We start from the raw sequence: 14,848 nt of genomic DNA on the forward strand, positions 1-14,848 counted from the left end.
ATTACTAGCTGTTAATATTACTATCTGTAAATATTACTAGCTGTTGTAAATAATACTAGCTGTAAGTGATACTAGCTGTAAATATTACTATCTGTGAATATTACTAGTGGTAAATATTACTAGCTGTTGTAAATAATACTAGCTGTGAATAATACTAGCTGTAAATATTACTAGCTGTTGTAAATAATACTAGCTGTAAATGATACTAGCTGTCAATATTACTAGCTGTCAATATTACTAGCTATTGTAAATTATACTAGCTGTAAATGATACTAGCTGTAAATATCACTATCTGTGAATAATACTAGCTGTGAATAATACTAGCTGTAAATAATATTAGCTATAAATACTATCTGTAAATAATACTATCTGTAAATATTACTAGCTGTAAATATTACTAGCTGTTGTAAATCTTTGCCTAAGAAACTTTAGGTGTTTTTCTTATTAAAAACTTTCTGATTAAATATGTTGGTAATCAACTCGATATGACTATATTTTTTAGGTTAGTATGACATTCAAACTTTTAATAAATTGAATGATAACATCGAAAAAAAAATTTACAGGGTATTTCTCAGCAGGGTGCCAAAGCTTGCTTCAATCTTTTTAAAATTTTGACGCAATCAGTAGATAAGTTTCTAAAATTGGAAACCATTCAGATTGTGTGAAATACTATATCAGAAAAGGTTTAAAGTAGTTAATGCTATCTTATTGGTGTAACTCTAATCATGATTAATTGAAATTTATCCATTAAAACAGATATCTGACTTTAAAACAGAACTGTGGCCTTGAATAAGATCTGTTGGACCTTAACTAAGAGCTGTAACCTTGAATAAGATCTGTGGGACCTTAACTAAGAGCTGTAACCTTAAATAAGATCTGCTACCTTGAATAAGATTGATCTGCTACCTTGAATAAGATCTGCTACCTTGAATAAGATTGATCTGCTATCTTGAATAAGATCTGTAACCTTGAATAAGATTGATCTGCTACCTTGAATAAGATCTACTAAGATCTGCTACCTTGAATAAGATCTACTAAGATCTGCTACCTTGAATAAGATCTGCTACCTTGAATAAGATTGATCTGCTACCTTGAATAAGATCTGCTACCTTGAATAAGATCTGCTACCTTGAATAAGATTGATCTGTGGCCTTGAATAAGATCTGTGGGACCTTAACTAAGATCTGTAACCTAGAATAAGATTGATCTGCTACCTTGAATAAGATCTGCTACCTTGAATAAGATTGATCTGCTACCTTGAATAAGATCTGCTACCTTGAATACGATCTGCTACCTTGAATAAGAGCTGTAACCTTGAAATGATCTTTAGCCTATCTTTGGCATTGAACAAGATCTGCAATCTTGAATAAGATCTGCTATCTTGAATGAGATCTGTAATCTTAAAAAAGATCTGTAATCTTGCATAAGATCTGTAATCTTGAATAAGATCTTTGGGCTTGAATTAGATCTGTAATCTTGAATAAGATCTTTGGACTTGAATAAGAAATCTATGATCTAGAAAGGGATCTGTGTCCTTGAATGAGATATCTGACCTTGAATAAAATATCCAGCCTTGAATAAGATACATGGCCTTGAATAGGATCTTAAATCAGACTTTGAATCAGGCCTAAAATAGGATCTTTAGCCTTAGAAAAGATCTGTGGTCTTTTAAAAAACACATTTATATTTATCTGCTGAATGCAAAACTAGTTATTCTTTTTTAGACTCAATCTCAGATCTCACTCTGATTATAATAAATAGTATTGAAAAAGATCTGATGTACTTCCTAAACTTTTTATGTGTTTTGATAAAATTCAATTATATAATTTGTTTGAATACTGTATCTTATTTCTGAAGTGTTAAGATTTTTTGTGGAGATAAATAAAACTTGATTGATAGTGAAATATTAGGTTATTTAGACTATCATATTGCAATGAAATTGAATTAAAAACATTGCCAGTTACTTCCAAATGGAAATATTACTTTAAAATTGACACAAAGTTTACAACTGCTGCCAAATTCTGCTGTTCAGTAGAAAAAATTGCAAATTGCTCTTAAGCAAAGGTTTGATTGTGTCACCAGGCTTCAAGATACCACTTTTCATTATTAAATACTTATTAATTTATGGTTGTGAAAAAGCTGCTACCAATGTTTAGTCAAAACGTTGTTTTGGATTTCAGGTTTTGTCTTGCTGTTCAGATTGCTAGTACTTGGTTTATTTGTTGGTATAAGACAATTCTTATTTAGAATGATTCATAAAAATTTGATAATTTTTATACCAAGTTTCTTAACAATAACTTCCTTTTGATCTATTGTGTTTTTATTGAACCAATGAGGTCAGCGAGTACAAAGATGGAAAGAACTGTGAGAGGTATATTTGTTTGTAATTGATATGACTTGTTAATCCAACTGAAAGAATTTTTCCTGAACTTTGAATTGAGCTTTGTAATTGAGAATTTAACTGGATAATTTGTCTTAATTCTGTTCTTAAAACAAAATCTACTATATAACAACTATTTAATGAAAGTTGTATATAAGGTTACTCCTAAATTATGTTTCTGGCAAGTTCTTTGGTCACTTGAACTCAATATCTGATGAGCATGGCTATGAGATGACATTTTTGATCATTACTTGACTACATCACTTGTAAGTCAGTGTATAGCATTGCTAACAAATTTCTAATGTCCACTTGTTTGGCCACTTTTAACGTCAGAGTAACGGGGCATCTGATGTGAACCGAAGTGTAAAAATTGATTGTCTGCTTGATTGACCCCTCACTGACCGTTTTCATTCAGATGTAGAAATAATTAAACTAAGCAAAAAGGCGAGAAAATATGATAAGATATGCATCTTGATTATCTGTCACACTTTACTTTATTATTTCTTCACAATTAGATTTTCATGAATTTAAAAAACCACCCTGTTTAAAAAGGAGATTTAAAAGATCTGATTAAATGATACAGACTAGTTGATATTATGTTCAAATTTTATTCTAAAAAATAAGAATTATTGTATTTCTTTCTCTCACACCTTTATCTTTTTTTTTTTATCAAACATCTGATGAGCATTTTAAAAAGTTAAAGCCACAATTTAGGTCATACTTCACAACAACCTAGATTTAAAAGTTTAAAAACTGTGTTAAAAACTTATTGTGCTGTTGACCCCAATGTCTGCATCAGATTATTAATAGTATTTTATTGATTTTAAAGAACAATGATCTATTTATCAAATATTTTAAAGTCTGACTGTTGATTTTATCTTTTATCACAGTTGAAATTATTGTGAATTTAGACCATAATACCAAATATTTGATTTCTGTTCTTAGCTTTATTTTGATGTCAAAATCTGGTGACTCTTAATCAGTCATATTTCCTCATTATTCTAGTTGACCCAGCCATATATGGGTAGGATAATTTGGAAAAGATCAATGCCAAGATGTCCTTGTGAACCTAGGCTGTTTAAAAAAAAATGGTTGTTTCGTTCTTCAAAATTCAAAAACTGTTTGTAGCTTTTTGACATGTCTCTTTAAGCAGAATTTCAGCAAACACAATCTTTTTGACCTGTTCCTTTAATACTTTCATGTATAAATAGATTTAATCAATAAATTCATTGACTATATTTTAACAGGACTGTGAAAAACAATTTTTTTGTAAGATGTTTTGATTAAAGAGACAATAAAATGATGTTAACAGTATAAAAGATATTAGTTAGTATACATGAGAGGTGAAAATGTTGATTGAAGAAATGATGAATATAAATGAAGAAATGATGAATATAAATGAATTAATGAAGAAAGCAGTAACTGAATAAAAACGAATCAAAAAAGTTGAATAAATGAATGAATAACTGAGAATTAATGAGAAAAAATGTAGTAAATTGACCAAATAAATGCAATTAAAATGGTGATTTGTATGTTTGAATGAATAAAAATGAACAAATGAGTGAGTGAATGAATAAATAACTGAATCAAAATAAAGAAACAAGTGAATGAATGAATCAAAATGAATAAACACATGGATGAATGAATCAAAATGAGTGACTGAGTGAATGAATCAAAATGAACAAATGAGTGAATGATTGAATTAAAATGAAGATATGAGTGAAGGATACTTCAATGTTACCAACTGTTTTTCATGTAATTATCTTTTTAAGAAATCAATATTTTAAAAGAGTAATTTTGATGATTTTTGTTTTTTAAGATATTTTGAAGTGATCATAAAATATAGAATTGATCATAAACTTGATTTCTGGTAATATTCAGCTAATAATTTATTGGCTGCAACTATCAATTTAATCTAAAATGGAAACTTAAAATTTCTAAAATTTATTGTAAATATTGATTCAAGGTTTTATTTAATAAGTTTTCTCAGTTTTGTTTAAGAATCTGTGTTATTAAAGCTGTAAATTAAACAGGCTCTCACACCACAGCAGCTTTAAGTTTAAAGTGCAAATCTCATGCAACTGGGTTGTGTTCAGTACTCATGAGCACTTATTTGCAACCATACGCAACTGGTAATGTCTTTGGTGGGCAGGTACCTCACAAAAAACCTGGATTTTATTAAGTTGAGGTTTCTGGAACAAGAGGCTTGATTTCAGGTAGAACTTTGAAATTGGCTATTAAAGGAACCATATAATTATATAATAATTTTCAAGTGTAAAGTTCTCTTCACAGGTTTTTATCAGCTCTTTTAAGAGTGCAGACACACTTTATTAATGTTTTTTAATGAAAGTATTTGGCAGTGTTTGGTTTGTCTAAAGATGATAAGAACCTAGTAGGAGATAAGTTGTGTGGTAATTTTATGTTTTTTTAATACTGTAAAAAGTTTTGATTTGAATTTGAGAGTATCTGTGATAATAGATAAGTATGTCTGTTGAGGCGTTGCTATGTCTACTTTCAAGGGAGGTAATTTATCAAATTATAGTGGTTTTATTTTATCTAAGCTTGCCCAGTTTGATATAGACACTCATTTGCATAGAACTTGTCGTTGGAACAAATTCTCAGTGCAACTGGAAGGATAGATTCCACAACAGGAAATTTAAAAAGTGTAGGCTAATGTTGCGGTACTGGAAAAACTTTCCTAATTGCACACTGAATGACATTACTAATCTTCATTAGCCAATCAGGTAAAGAAAATTATAGGGTAAAACTCCATTTCATTGTAGTGTTTTTTTCTTACTATGAGTGTATATCATAAAATAGTGTTAAAAACTGAAAATGTAGCAAAAAGTTAATTTTTCCAGAAGTGATATTGCCCTGCCTGTCCATGTCCATGTTTATAGAAAAAACGTGACAATCCAGCCAAATATATACATGTATATTTATAAAATCTGTACTGAATACAGTATACTGATAATAAGAAGTGAAATGTTGAGTTATCTTGTATTTCCTTCTAACATTTGATATTGTGGGTGTATCAGATAACCAGAATTAGAAATTTAAAAATGCTGACACCAGTAACAGATTGGGAAAGTTTACGAATGATAGATTCTCCTAATTTAATCGAATTTATAGCATTTTCTGTAAAAATTCTGTAAGACATGCTTTATTGCACAGATAAATGAAAATATTAAATGAAAACCTCCACTGAAATAATTTTATACTCTCACGATTTTCAATAAATTCTCCACTCTTGTATTTATTAATACTATACTAGAAATACAAACTTTTTATGCAAAATATGTGAAATATTGTCAAGCTATAAACATTACTTCAGAAATTTAATCTTTTTCGATGATAAATTCTCATTGATTACAAATATAGTGGTTTCATGTCATTGGTATTTCCCTTCATATAACTGTTTTATTTCCAGCTGACAGAATATGACCAAAGTTAAAATCTGCAGACATATAAAATGTTTTAACTAATTTGATTATTTCTATGACTTTATGATAAACCTACTTCCTTGAACTGTTTTCATCTAAATGCCATGTTTTATATCCTTATTTTATGATTCAGTTATTGTTAAAATGGTTGATTTCAGCATTAAAGTGGAGTCGATACAACTCATCTAATTGATCTCTATCCATATTTCAAATTCTCTGTTATAGACATAACTTAACAGAATTGGTACCACAGATTGGTCTTGCTATAATGAAGAATTGGAAAATTTTCCTACTCCTACCAATCTATTCAATATTTGATTAGGAATATATTTATTTGTAGAACCCTTACAGTTGAGAATCTAATCAGAATGTCGTTAACTTACACATCACTGTCCCTTATTGCACACTGCCTTGCTTTACCCATGTTCATCAGCCTAAATAAGCTTGTGAAAATGACATGCTCTATTTCATTTTATTTTTATTTTCAGAAAATGTGAGATTTGATTGTTCCAAGACAGAGTACGGTTGTTGTAGCGATGATGAAACACCTGCTAGAGGACAGAATCAGGAGGGTTGTCCTGGTGGCAGTGAGCTGGAGGTAGAAAATATCTGTGGAGATTATGGCTGCTGTGAAGATGGAGTTTCCCTAGCAACAGGTCCCAATGGTCAAGGATGTCCAGAGCATTACCGTGGTGATGGTTGTTTGGAAAGTAATTATGGTTGTTGTTCCGATGGCAAAACTGAAGCTCGAGGACCAAACGGACAAGGTTGCCCTGGTTACCAAACTTACTTTGATGCTGGTTAGTTTTCTTTGATATTTTTCTAAATCATGAAATGTTTTTCAAAACTATGCTTTTATTGTGAAAAGGCATTCTGAACTGTTTTGTTTCGAAATCATTGACCATGACTTTGCAACATTCCAAGTTAGACTTCTTTGATTCTCGCAATTCCACCAAAACTAAGCATTTGATGATGTCACTATTGCAATATAATATCCAAGGACCTTTGTGATAGTGATGTCATAGAATGCTTTATTGTATTGGGACCATGTCTGCTTGAAAAGTTATATATCCATGTACAGCCCCCTTCTCAAACCAAACCACACAACATAACATTGTAATATTTCATAATAACTATCAGATATAGGATCTGTAAAACGTGTGTATAGCAATATTTAATGAGAAAATTATAGCCATGTTTCATTCATAAAACAGATCATGCTGAGTACACCATGATAAATGCTATTATCTCTTTTTACACATTTGAGAAAACGACACCTTGATTAACCCATTAAATTTTTAAACTAAATTCATTTGAAAATACTGTCTACACAATTTACACTTTCATCTACTACCTATTTTATTGGCATGTTCAGTCACTAAGCTTGCTGGAAGATCTGCCAATCATAGGATGCCTGCTTTCAACCCATTTTCTTGACTTGGTTCAAAAACTGAGTCCAGTGTGCTACAGGCTACAATTGAAATAAGTAGGCTAAAACCAATCTCCTGCAAATTTTCCCTCAGTGCACACTACATGGCATTTTCTGTCTTCAAAAGACCAACCAGGTGCAGAAAAGTAGGACATAAAACACTGTTTCATTTCATTCATTATATTTGCGGTCTTAATAAAGTGGATCATCTTTGTCAGGTCATGGGCCATATTTAACAAACTGTTATGCATCTAAAATTGCACTGCAAATAAAGTACAGTATGAGATCATATTTCTGTTGTCTAGACGTTAAATAAACATTATTAAAAATATAAAATGTTGAAATACAAAATTTTAAAAGCCATTTATCAGTTATACTTCACTTGATAATGTGTTATCGAAAAGTTTTAGAGTCTTGAAGGAATCATAAAGAGTTTTTAGAAGCTTTTTTGTACATCAGAGACACTGATTACATCGAATTGTAAAATTCCAAGTTGGACCGAATATGACAGCTATTGTCAATATTATGTTAATATAGTTAAAATATTTGTTTAATCTGCTTTTCAAAATGAAGATCCAGTGTCACTTCCCTTCCCTCGCAGCTCCGAAGGCATGTTTTTGGGTCAAAATGCTCATAACTTGGTTAGAAATTCGGGCAACCTCAGATATTTCGCCCCCAGTTGGACGTAAACCTGTCTCTGTCACTGATTGAGCCCTATCTTTAACATGCATTCATATCATTGTTATCAAATTATTACAATTAAAAACATGAAAGTGTGATAAAAATCATCTCATGAATATTCATGACATCCTGTAGTAAGACTTTGTTCTTATCTATTTCTGTCTTTATGAATTATTGGGGCCATAACCTTCTTGTCACCAAACTGTACTTGAAGTGATATCTTGCATAAATTAAACTGATTTCGTGGGCTGAAGAACTTGTGAAATTTATGGACTTCTGCTCCTTTTTGCGATCTTGTGATTTCCTGATAAAACCCACTTTTAAGTACTCAATCAGTCTGTGTCTCTGAACGTAGACCAAATAGTTTTTTTGGAAAATATATGTCCAAAACAAAAACATCTGCCTCAGAAAAAATAATGGTAGGCTAAAAAAAATACTTTCTAAAAAATTACATAGTGTATTTGAATAGATCAGATTTTAAGATTCAAGTAAACTTTTTTTTTTTACAAGGGACAAAAGAATTTCATTGCAATTGAAAATCAAAATAGAATTAAATAACTGAAATATTTATAGATAGTATTTCATCTCTGTGTAATATTGAGAGTTAAAAGTAATGGACAACTGTGTGGGGGTGGGGGGGGGGGCATCTGCACCCCCCTGGCAGCCCCAAAAGCAAGTTTTTTGGGCAAAAATCTCATAACTAGATTAGAACTTCAGGCAACCTCAAATATTTCGCTTCCCCTCGGACATAAACCTAGCTCCACCACTGATGGACAACAGTCAATGGCATGGTCAAACTCTAAACCATTAGCTGACGTTGAAGTTTATTTTTTTTCAGCTTCATGTGGTCTAGAGAAGGACAGGGGTACTTGTGGTAATTTCACTATCAGATATCATTATAATGGTCGAACCAACGCTTGTGAACAGTTCTGGTATGGTGGTTGTGATGGCAACGAGAATCGGTTTGAAACTATAGAGAAATGCCAGAGACATTGTGTTAATGTGAAAGAAGAAGGTCAGTTCTGTTTTGTTTAACTATGTTAATTAAATATTATGATTATTTTGTATTTATTCATTATCCATCTTGCCAGTGCTTTATTTTCATACAAAATTGATCAGACCAGTGCTCTTAAATATGTTCAGCAGACAAATGGCACTTTAACTATGAAATCAATAACAAGTTGAAGGTCAAGTGAGTACCTCAGTAAAGGTGAAGGTCATTTTGTGGAATCCAGAAATCTGCAAGATTTTGATTTTAATCATCTTATATCCAGATATTTGTAAACTGCCATCATCAACTGGTCCATGTAGAGCAAGTCATCAGCGATATTTCTATGATTATAATTCCAAATCTTGTCGAAGATTTACCTATGGTGGTTGCCGTGGAAACAAGAATAGATTCCGAAATCTAGCAGATTGTGAGAGAAAGTGTTCTTCCAATAATTACATAGACTTGGATTGTGAGTATTTTGTTTCAATATCTTTAATCTTTTGCCTTTCTTTCTGTGATGTGCATTTTTCACAAGATCTGCTTCACAAAACTATTACAGCTTTAATTTACACTGATTATCATAACTGCAGAAAACCTTTGATTAGAATGTATACAATTTTTGTTGACAATCCATCAGAAAATGAAACCTAGTGGTTGAAAAGTTGGCCGTAATTCTTGTCAACAGTCAGATATGGGTGAAATTGGCATCCTGTATGAAAATTCCTGACAATTTGTTGCTTAAATTTCAATAAATATTTTTTTTTTCAGCTGACAATTTAAATGAAGTGAGAGTAACAAGCCTTTGTAAGAATTCTGTTTATGGTTGTTGCCATGATGGTGTAACACCAGCTGAAGGACCTAACAAAGAAGGTTGCAAGAGTTGTCATGTGAGTTATTTATCAAAATTGGTTGATTACTTTTTTAGTCGTCTCTTTTGTCAAGCTGAGCCAAATTTTAATTGTATGCCATATTTCCTCATTTGAAAGTAAATTTTTTATTTGATTTCATTTTACTACCAAATTTTAATTGAATTGTGAAAGTAGAATAATTAGTTTTAATTCATACTACAGAAAAGAAGTTGTAATTCATGACTAATATCCATTATTTTCAGGATTCCAAATATGGATGTTGTGATGATTTGGTTACCAAAGCTCAAGGTAGAGGATAGATTCATTACTTTTTCATAAAATCTGAAATATAAGCACAAAATTCACAGTGAGCGCATCATCATAATTGTTAAATGTCAAAATCAGATTCGCTAACAGTAATGTGTCCATTTAGTTTTGGCCAGGAGATTTTCTGATAGCACCATTTCCAGTTATGACTCATACTCATGTCAATATTTTGGGTGAGAATTAGAATCTTTTGTTTTTAAAGTCACTCACATGAGCAACGGAGATCATGATGAAGATGACTCTAATGACAGCTGTAGATCTGATGTGACAGTGGGTTTGATTCCTTGGTTTGTTGTAATTTCAGGAGAGAATAAAGAAGGTTGTGATGATTTTGAATCATCAGGTGAAGAGGAACTGTGTGCAGATACAGAGTTTGGTTGTTGTAAAGATGGAGTAACAGCTGCCTCTGGGAAGAATATGTTAGGATGTCTTGATTACATTCCTGATGGTGGAGAAACCAGGGTTGATAGAGGTATGCTTTTACTGCTATTTAGATTGGCTTGATTTTGTGACAATGCTTTTATTGGATATGCTTGTCAAAATATTGTTGAACTTTAAAGCTTAGTTCCAGCTATTTCTATCATTTCTGATATTAAGGAAAATTTGAAATTCCATGTACAGGTGGGAATGTCAATAGTCCCAGTATAAAGACAGTTTACATTTTCTCAGAAATGAGATATTATTATATATAAATAATATAAAAATTAGCCATGTGAACTCTCTGTAAATAGAAAAACTGTTAAAGCTGCTAGTAAAACAAAAATTTCTCCAAGACATCTACAAGTTCTATTCAACATCAATTGAAAAAACTGAACATTAATTGCTGTGACATGTAATTAAATTTTGCTAATTATCAAAACTGATATTTCAGTGAATCCTTGTGACCTGGAACAAGATAGAGGTATAAACTGTAAATTTATTATAAAGTGGTTCTATGACAAGAAGAACAAGATTTGTAACCGGTTCTGGTATGCAGGTTGTGGTGGTAATGAGAACCGGTTTGATACTAAAGAGGAATGTCAAAGTGTCTGTATGGCAACACTAGTACCAGTCATTACAACACAGGCACCTGTTGTCAGTAGAGGTATGTATCTTAGGTTTATTTTCATCGTGCCTCTACGAACTTGGTAGGTGTCATCATATAGTTTGATGTTGTCATAGATCATGTTTTAATAGATTATTCATTGTGGTTTTTGTTTGAGGCTTTGATGGCAACTTAGGAAGTGGTTGCTAAACCAAATTTTAAAAATTTACTACATTTTATCTGTTTTCCTGTATAATATGTACATTTATTCCATTATGAGTTTCTTCTCCCTTCAAACTGAATGATAATTTTGTCCATTTTCCTATTTCAGATCCATGTCGAGAACCCAAATATACTGGTCCATGCCGAGCGTTGATTGACCGATATTATTATGACTACCGCTCAGGAGAATGTAAACTATTCCAATATGGCGGCTGTCAAGCTAATGGTAATAATTTTATATTAAAATCTGACTGTGAAGAACGATGCATGGGAATGGTTGTTACCACAGTACCAACAACAACACAACCAACAACACCCTACTGGTTACGACCAGGTTACTATACTACGTCTGCTCCTGTTGATCTTCCAGACTCTGAACCTTCAGGTAGGTCTAATTTCAATTAATTTTAAGGATTGATGAGTGTTATTATTGATTTCAAAATTGATCAGGAATAGACGAAGTAAAAATAGTTTTTTGCAATTCTTTTGCCTTCTTTCTTAACCCAAATTATCCATTTTTAAGTCCATTTTATTATTGATTCTACCAAAACATGACCCAGATCATTCCTTTTAAAACCTTGCTCACCTTGTATTCATCAAACAAACCTCTATGACTCCATCATTAGTTGCAGTAATACTAATGGCCTTTTGTAATTTCAGTGACATTAAACGGAGCTCAAAATGTCCAGATAGGACGACCATTAGATCTACGTTGCCAGGCTACTGGAACTTCTCGTGTAATCTGGTATAAGAACAGTGTACCAATCAGAGACACCAGATCAATATTCAACAAGAGAACCCCTGATGGACGTGGTATCATCAGTGATTTGACAATTGCTTCTGCTCAGTTAGATGATTCTGGAACTTATATTTGTCGTGGTTACCCTCATGGCAAACTTCAGTCACATAGAGTTCAGGTTTCAGGTATGAATTTTTAATGATTATTATATGATGCATAGTTTATATACTATGTTTATAGTATATTTCTGCACATTCTGCCATTCAATGCCCCTGTTTCTGTGGAGAAGAATCAGTTGTGGCTTCAATTGTCAGCATTCTCAAAGCAGTTTTTTGAAAAATGAAATGAATAGAGTTTTACGTCCTACTTTTCTGAACCATGTGGGCTAAAGAAGACGGGCATCGCCATGCAGGACAGCGGCATTAGCCTGCAAAACAATTTTTTGAAAATGGCTAGATTAAAAGTGACTTTGCAGAAAAACATAGAACTTAGAGTTCTTCTATATTTTCTTTCAGAAACAGTGGTTGAAAAAGTCACCAAACCTCCAAAGAACGAAAGTGTATTAACTGTTACTACCACAGACCCTAGAGGTAAATTTAAATATCTTTCAATTTAAATTCTCAGGGAATCCATCTTGAAATTATGATTTGAAATATTGGCCCAGTTGAGTTTAACAAATTCATCTACATATCAACAGTAATTTATTAAAGGTCGTTCTTGAGTTTGTAAATGGAAAAAGAGCATGTTGCTGTCATGGCAAAAGTCTCCATCACTGTACACTGCATGACATCTTTCTTAATGGTATCTAGGGTACAACAGGATATATAACGCACCAATTCATTTCATTTCAGTGGTGTGTGCTCAACCATCTGAAACAGGAAATTGTTATGCTCTCTTCACAAGATATTATTTTGACCATCTGGATGGAACCTGTAAAACATTTACATATGGTGGCTGTGGGGCTAATAGTAATAACTTTGAAACAAAAGCTGATTGTGAAAACTACTGTAGACCAGAATGTAAGAACTCTTTTTATTTTTTGTTTATCAACATGCATGTCAAAAAGTTTTTTTATAGCCATTGATCACAGATTGAACATAACAAGCGAGAAATATCATGGTATTACTTGGATAAAATCAGATAAGTGTTTGCTACTTCTTACATTCATTAAGGAGTTGCTGACTGGTGTAATGGAGGCAAACAAGCCAATTGCTTTCTTGTAGAATTGTCAATTGTTTTTCATTTATGTATTTTAAATCCACCCATTTTACCAAGAAATCAAAATAATATTTAAATATTAAGAAGCAATAAAACATTTACATAGGCTGTAGCTAAAGTATATTAAAAAAACTTATCCTTCATTCATTAACTAGAAATATCAATTAAATTTTTCAGTAATTTGCAGGTTATCTGCTAAAAGAGGAATCTGCCGTGCCAATATTCCAAGATTTTTCTATGATGTTAGCCTTGGCAGATGTCGATCTTTTGCTTATGGAGGTTGTCAAGGCAATCCGAATAATTTCGAAACAGAAGATGCTTGTAATAGATTCTGTCGTCGACAAGACACAACAGTTACTGACAGGACAAGTGATGTTTGTAAATTATCTCGACAAGGCGGTGATTGTGAAGGTTATAATATTAAATGGTATTTTGAAGAATCTATTGGACGCTGTACAAGGTTTATCTATACAGGATGTAATGGCAATGGAAATCGTTTTGACAGCGAGGAAGAATGCTCTGATATATGTGTGCGACGACAAACAGTTGCCCCAGCAACAGAAGCTCCTTACACACAAGCTCCTTACACCCAAAGACCTTATGTATCAAGTAAGATTTTAACTACTTTAAGCCTCATTTTCATAAATTACAATTTTAGTTTTAGAAATACAGCAATATCTTTAAAGCTTTTAGATTTTTGAATAGAAATGTTAAGGATTCAAGCTAAGATAATATTTTTTGAACAGAACTCAAATGATCTGTTTTGTTTTCATTAGACTTTGAAGCTTGAATCCTAATTTTAGACTCCTACACTTCAGATTCTTTACACTTTTAGAATATGTTTTGGGATCTTCAAAATTTTAATTTTTCCAATATTTCTTTTAAGCTTTAACATCTTATTTTGCACTTGGGTTACATGAAATGTTTCAATTTTACTTTTCAATTGGAAGATTCCATGATAAGAAGGACTAACTGCTGATTTTGTGTCGGGGAAATAAAAGTGGTTGCCTTTGTTAATATCGAATATGACTATGTTAATTTTCCTTCTTTTCAAAGAAATAAATAGGAACAATGTTGTTACGATAATAATTTTTGGATAATTGTTAGGAATGAAATTCAAAGATTTTGTTTCCTTGAATTTCAAAAAATTTGTCTTTGGCTCTTATACGTCCCTACAGAACATAGCAGTTAGTCTTCAATTATTTAGTTGTAGTTATATTTTGGTTGCACTTTATTAACTATTGTAGATATTTGCTCCTTATCCAATGATCGAGGGCGAATGTGTGGTAATTGGACCATACACTGGTATTACAATGCTGAAAGTAGGCGTTGTCAAAGATTTTATTATGGTGGTTGTGATGGCAACAGAAATAGATTTGATTCTCAAGTCGAATGTCGTAGTCGCTGTGCTTATAATCAAATTGATAGACGGCCTCAAGGTACATAACTCTGCATTCTGGCATGATTTAGTCCAAAGTTGTACAATAACCTTTTTAAGATAAAATTAATCATTTGCTATGTAGAATTTTCTAGATAGCTTAGATTT

The 14,848-nt window shown here is 31.9% G+C and overlaps 1 protein-coding gene across 1 annotated transcript in view; it reads left to right on the forward strand.

Moving 5' to 3' along the window:
* Positions 1–4,884: 4,884 nt before the first annotated feature.
* Positions 4,885–14,848, forward strand: part of LOTGIDRAFT_232508 (hypothetical protein) — a gene marked incomplete at both ends in the record, with an annotated part of 28,068 nt that continues 18,104 nt past the window's right edge. The window contains 14 exons of the mRNA XM_009056865.1: positions 4,885–4,903; positions 6,312–6,623; positions 8,772–8,948; positions 9,208–9,393; positions 9,693–9,811; positions 10,036–10,081; positions 10,404–10,571; positions 10,971–11,183; positions 11,455–11,730; positions 12,006–12,269; positions 12,600–12,674; positions 12,936–13,103; positions 13,480–13,911; positions 14,550–14,741. Coding sequence (XP_009055113.1) covers positions 4,885–4,903; positions 6,312–6,623; positions 8,772–8,948; positions 9,208–9,393; positions 9,693–9,811; positions 10,036–10,081; positions 10,404–10,571; positions 10,971–11,183; positions 11,455–11,730; positions 12,006–12,269; positions 12,600–12,674; positions 12,936–13,103; positions 13,480–13,911; positions 14,550–14,741 — 2,647 coding nt within the window. The remainder of the gene's footprint in view (positions 4,904–6,311; positions 6,624–8,771; positions 8,949–9,207; positions 9,394–9,692; positions 9,812–10,035; positions 10,082–10,403; positions 10,572–10,970; positions 11,184–11,454; positions 11,731–12,005; positions 12,270–12,599; positions 12,675–12,935; positions 13,104–13,479; positions 13,912–14,549; positions 14,742–14,848) is intronic.

The sequence above is a fragment of the Lottia gigantea genome (assembly GCF_000327385.1).
Source record: "Lottia gigantea unplaced genomic scaffold LOTGIsca_29, whole genome shotgun sequence".
NCBI lineage: Eukaryota > Metazoa > Mollusca > Gastropoda > Lottiidae > Lottia > Lottia gigantea.